This window comes from Clinocottus analis, unplaced genomic scaffold (assembly GCF_023055335.1).
Source record: "Clinocottus analis isolate CAN_PGR_092001 unplaced genomic scaffold, fCliAna1.0.p SCAF_11, whole genome shotgun sequence".
NCBI lineage: Eukaryota > Metazoa > Chordata > Actinopteri > Perciformes > Cottidae > Clinocottus > Clinocottus analis.
Genome location: NW_027175832.1, coordinates 10,798,864 through 10,803,863, shown reverse-complemented (window position 1 = coordinate 10,803,863; position 5,000 = coordinate 10,798,864). Strand labels below are relative to the sequence as shown.

The window sequence follows — 5,000 nt, the reverse complement described above, 5'->3', positions numbered from 1 at the left end:
ACCAGCGTTTCTACTAGGTTTACAGCTTCAGGGGAGTGTGTGTGTGGGGGAGGGGGTTCCTCGACGATACCGACAATAACACAAACACCAAAAGCATTACTTTTTCTGTAAATAACATAATTTCGTGACTCCATCTGTGCTTTTATGAATAACAGAATAAAGAAAAGTACAATAACTTTCAATTAAACCAGATTGCCCCACCAGACCAAAAAAATAAATAAAAATGCAATCACTTAAAACAATGAAAATAAAGTTCTACCTGTGCAAAAAATAAAAAATATGTAGTTACTACTAAATAGCTCATTTTGGAAAACTAAAAGCAAATTGCAAAACAAAACAGAATGAGTAGATATGTGAGCATCAGGTTGTATCAGTGTTAGTGGCTCAGTGAGCTGCTTTCCTCTACACATCTTTTTAAAACTCGGTTGTAAACTTGATACGGCTGCTCTCATTACATGCTCCATGTTGAGGTGAGATCTTTTTCCGGTTTTGAGAGACGGAACAGCAGAAGAGACGACTTCACGGAAATTGGCTTTTGGCAAAATGCCAAAAATCGCCAAGTCGCGCATGCGCAACGTAACCTGTTAACAACGTAACCTGTTAACAACGTAACCTGTTAACGTATCGTGAACATTAACCCGAAAGTACGGGCATTTCTCCATGTATTTACAGGGCTCTCAAGTGTCGCGCATTCAGCGTGACTGTCACGTATTTAGGTCTTAAATCACGCCCTCCCGCCACACATTGTATTTCTCACGCTGAAAAAAATCTCCAGGCTATTAAATGTGCCGCAGTGCGCAGACACGACCTGGTCGCGCGCTGCCTTCACCACGAAAGAATCAAGCACCTCTACCCTCCTCATGAGGAGCCACTCATCAGCGTTTAAAACGCAGATATAGTTGTCTGCTCTTCACGTGACATATTTTTCTCCGCTCTCTGCCCGCTGCTTGGTGCTCAGCGCTCACCTGTGTGCGCGCATGTGTCTCTGTGCGTCGGGACGAAACAACGCCGTGCGCGATACAGAGAGCAGAGGACAAGTGTTTATGCACGACCACATAGAGACAGAAATGACAAGCTTTCATGTCAATCAGATCAATAAAATACGGCTGGTTAGTTTGTTTGATAACAGAACAAGGTGTAGACCTGTTCTATAGGAAAGAGAACCTTAAATGACTTCTTATAATCTGGTGATGTAGAGAAAATTACAGCGGCGCGAGGGTTCCGGGGGGGCGCCCCGCCCCCCCAAAATAATGGTAGGGGGAACACTGGAGACCAATGGATGGGTCCCTGGTCATGGCAGACCAGCTGAAAACCAGCTGAACATAAGCATTTAAGTACTTGAATCAAACACTAACATGAAAGTGAAGTACGAAACACGTCTTACCCCGCCTCTGGCCGTTTTCCGTAAGTGGCATAGTTTAGCTTAAACTTCCGGGGCTGCACGGGGAAGAGAGAGAAAACACACACACACTGAGCCAAACCTCGAACACCAACGACGTGTAGTATAGCACTGATATTGCTGAAAATGGAGAGTGGCGTTATTATAGTTGTTGTTATTTGGGTTTACATACCTCCACCACCTAGACCAGCCTTTAGCCCATTCCTCAGTTAGTTGCTACCAGAGACTCTATTCACCAGCTTCAAACAAAGTACATTGTGTACAAGCAGCCTCTCAGCAGCAGGTACAAGCCGGTGGACAGGGGAGCCCAGTAGCTTGGCCGGCTCACAGGGGTCAACAGTGCTTTACATTCAGTAGCAAGCGGCTAAAAGCTCACAACTCGACACACCACATGAGACTTAACAAATTTTCCAGATGGTTTAACTGTTGTGGTTGTGTTTTTTTTGTTTTTTTTACATTACCAGACCCGTAGGAAGGTATGGAATATAGTTCTACGTAGTTCTGAATCAGGTATTTAGCGTTACTTCTTTGTAAACGGTTTGTTTAAAGTCACTGGGGAAGCACAGTAGTTGTAGCAAAACAACAAATCCAACAGATCTGTTGCATTAAGACTAATCTGGTTCACAGAGAACACCTCATACTATATATACTATATACTATTGAGTTACTGTAACAAAAAGAGGACCAAGACTAGTGGAGCTCCACTATCCACAGTCAAATCAACAATTAAATACTGCTTGATAACATAAGTCCAATACTGGGAAAAAAAAAGGAAGGCAGTATTATATTGTCAATAGTATATGTATATTTGCGGAGAAACAATAATTGTATGTATTGCAGTAAGGATTGCATTAAAAATATATATATATGAGGAAGTATTTTGAAATTACAGCATAGAACTGACCGGGTTTGATCCAGGAACCAGTTTCCCGTTCAGCCTTTGGACGCAGCGGTCGACGCTCGCTTCATCGGCCAGCTCCACAAAACAGTACCCTGCTGAACCCCTAGACAAGGACAGAGACAGGAACCATCACACGTCATATCAACACTGCTGTTATGCTCGGTCAACACTTGTGTGTTGACCGACACACAAGTGTGTGTGTGTCATGAGCTGCTCTGTATACCCTACCCTGTTATCCTGTGAGTGATGATCTTGACTCCAAACGGCGACTCTCCCATGGCGCTGAAGGCCTGCTTGATGAAGTTCTCATCCATGTATGGGTCCAACTGGACACACGTGCGAAAAGAATATGCACATGCATCACCTATAGACACTTTTTACCCAACAACAAATAATAGTGCAGAAGTATATCAACACTTGTTTATAGGATGTCAAATCGTTATAACCCTATTATTATTATTATTACACAATATGTGGTTGAGTAAAACTACTTGGGGAAGATTACAGCTCGTTGCTTTTAATATTATTACTTTATTCACCATACACCAGGGCTGTAGTGGAGGGTAAATGCACGTAAACGCCGTTTACGCACCTGTGGAATTTTGGAAATAGTGCTTACCCACCTCTGAGTGGCGTTTATGCACCTCAAAGTTTCATGCGCCTTGTATTCTTCCGTTGGAATGATAACGTTTATAATTGTGTGCTTGCGTTATTGTTTTTCTTGCCTTTCCGCTGAATTTAAGCATATTTGAATTTCTAAACTCTGCGGAGGAGAGGAAAAGAAAAGGGGCAGTGCGAAGCCTGTAACGGAGCCAGTGTGAAGACTGCTTGCCAGAAAGTGCCGGTAACGTCCTGCTTTTCTTTTTCTTAACTGTTTTCTTTAAATTTAATAAACTGCAAACACATGTATTCACTGTCATTGATTGTATCTGATTTTTTTTTTAAACTGAAAACATAATGCAATATAACCAGGACAGCCTTACAGAGTCGCGATGCTTTGTCTTGCGTTGCTACACATCGCGTCGAAACCTGTATGATCACAAAATTCATAGTTTACCCACCTCTAATTTTACCACTACAGCACTGCTGTAGACATGCTAAATAGTTACGCAGGTGGGGTTAATGGTGGTTCTTTTCCCATTTGGTACGCCCAACCAAAACAAGCCATACATTAGTAGGTATGCATGTAACTAGCGTTATGTATAGTGTCTCCACACCAACACATAAATGAAACGGCCATTATCAACGAAGTAGGTCATATATTGCACATGTGCCAATTTCGAGTAGAGACTTATTTGATTCGCTCGTGCGCGCTCATTTCTGATGCTATCTAATGACGTTTAGTTTAGTCTGAACTTTTGACGTTAGCTCGGAACAAGTCGCAAGGCAACGTTTGAGGGGACATGAGCGGTGTTTAGTGAATAATTTGACCGTCATTGTTTGCTAATGCAGGTGTTAACACATAGTGTTGCGCAAAGTTCCACCAGCGACGTGCACAGAGCGGCGTTCAGCCTAACCTTTTTACGACAGGGGTCACATATCCGGGCTAACGTAACACAACAGAGCTAGGTTCTAGCACGCGCAGCTAAGCTAACGTTAGCGCCCTACACACTGAAAAACACGAAGACTTTAGACATACGTCACCCATCCACAGGCTCGTCTGTCGGTTAAACATCTTATATTGGCACGGGGATGAAATGGGAGAGGTGCTCGTTGGTGTATGCTGAGGAGCAGGGGGGAAGCGGAATTGTACAACGTTAAAAGTTGTCCACACGTTCACCCTAAACAAACCGAGACGTGCTTCCGCTTCCGTCTCAGGCGAATGGTGTCACACTTCCGGTGGCAAATTGACCGTACGCCTTGCGGGCGCACGGCAGGCAGAGCGTTAGCGTTATATTTTGCTGCCAAATGCAAGCAGTCCGAAACATGCCATTGATAATGAATTGGCCTGTTAAAAGTATTTTCATCTGATCGATGAGGATGTTCCGCCATTTCCCTGCAAAGCAGCCTACAGTACAGTAGAGGAAGATTCCGCCGGGAAAATTAATCTGCGGTTTTACAGAAAGAAGGCTACGAGGAAATGTGTCTGAACTCAGGCGCTTCAATTAGGACAACATAGTTCAGAAACTGGCTGAACACAAAACATGCATTCCAATGTCTTATATGTGATTGAAGGGACAGCAATTACTTATGTTTAATTAAAATGTCAACAAAGATGCATCATTCAGAGTGGTTTTCTATATTGAGGCATAGCAGAGTTTCATGAAAAACAAGCAAGGTTTCAAGTATGCCCACATGCTGTCTCGGTTATAACATGTATCTCATTTTACAGAACGTTCGAGAACGGTGCGGAAGGATTTATTTATAAATTATAAAAATCAGGTTCCACCGAGATTTGAACTCGGATCGCTGGATTCAGAGTCCAGAGTGCTAACCATTACACCATGGAACCATTGTGATGCCGCAACCTGCGTTTGCAGAACTTACCGATTGACCAGTAAACCTGTTATGATTACGTATTACGTGTTATTTGACTAACTTATCTTATGTTTGTCACAGAAGACTCGTGTTTTACCATAAGAGACATGTAAAAAAAAGATCACACCGACTCGCAGGTGATGCTGTAACCATGGAAACAGTCTGTTGCCGGACGGCCGGCTAGCTGAAGAAGCGCCTTCCAACATGACGTCGACGCAGAGA

The 5,000-nt window shown here is 43.2% G+C and overlaps 2 protein-coding genes and 1 non-coding gene across 4 annotated transcripts in view; 1 reads left to right on the top strand and 2 right to left on the bottom strand.

The window, feature by feature from the left end:
* trnau1apb (tRNA selenocysteine 1 associated protein 1b) overlaps nt 1–4,091 on the bottom strand; it is a 9,427-nt gene extending 5,336 nt beyond the window's left edge. For both annotated transcript variants that reach the window (XM_068571489.1, XM_068571490.1), the window contains exons 1-4: nt 3,940–4,091; nt 2,529–2,626; nt 2,304–2,403; nt 1,385–1,437 (exon numbers count right to left, since the gene is read on the bottom strand). In XM_068571489.1, coding sequence (XP_068427590.1) covers nt 1,385–1,437; nt 2,304–2,403; nt 2,529–2,626; nt 3,940–3,975 — 287 coding nt within the window. In that variant the 5' untranslated portion in view covers nt 3,976–4,091. The remainder of the gene's footprint in view (nt 1–1,384; nt 1,438–2,303; nt 2,404–2,528; nt 2,627–3,939) is intronic.
* Nucleotides 4,092–4,680: 589 nt separating this feature from the next.
* trnaq-cug (transfer RNA glutamine (anticodon CUG)) lies at nt 4,681–4,752 on the bottom strand. The gene has a single exon. It is a non-coding gene; the product is annotated as a tRNA-Gln (tRNA).
* A 6-nt stretch (nt 4,753–4,758) lies between these two features.
* Nucleotides 4,759–5,000, top strand: part of ankrd45 (ankyrin repeat domain 45) — a 3,103-nt gene continuing 2,861 nt past the window's right edge. The window contains exon 1 of the mRNA XM_068571156.1: nt 4,759–5,000. This exon is cut by the window's right edge and continues 217 nt beyond it. Within this exon, the coding sequence (XP_068427257.1) occupies nt 4,983–5,000 (18 nt within the window). The 5' untranslated portion in view covers nt 4,759–4,982.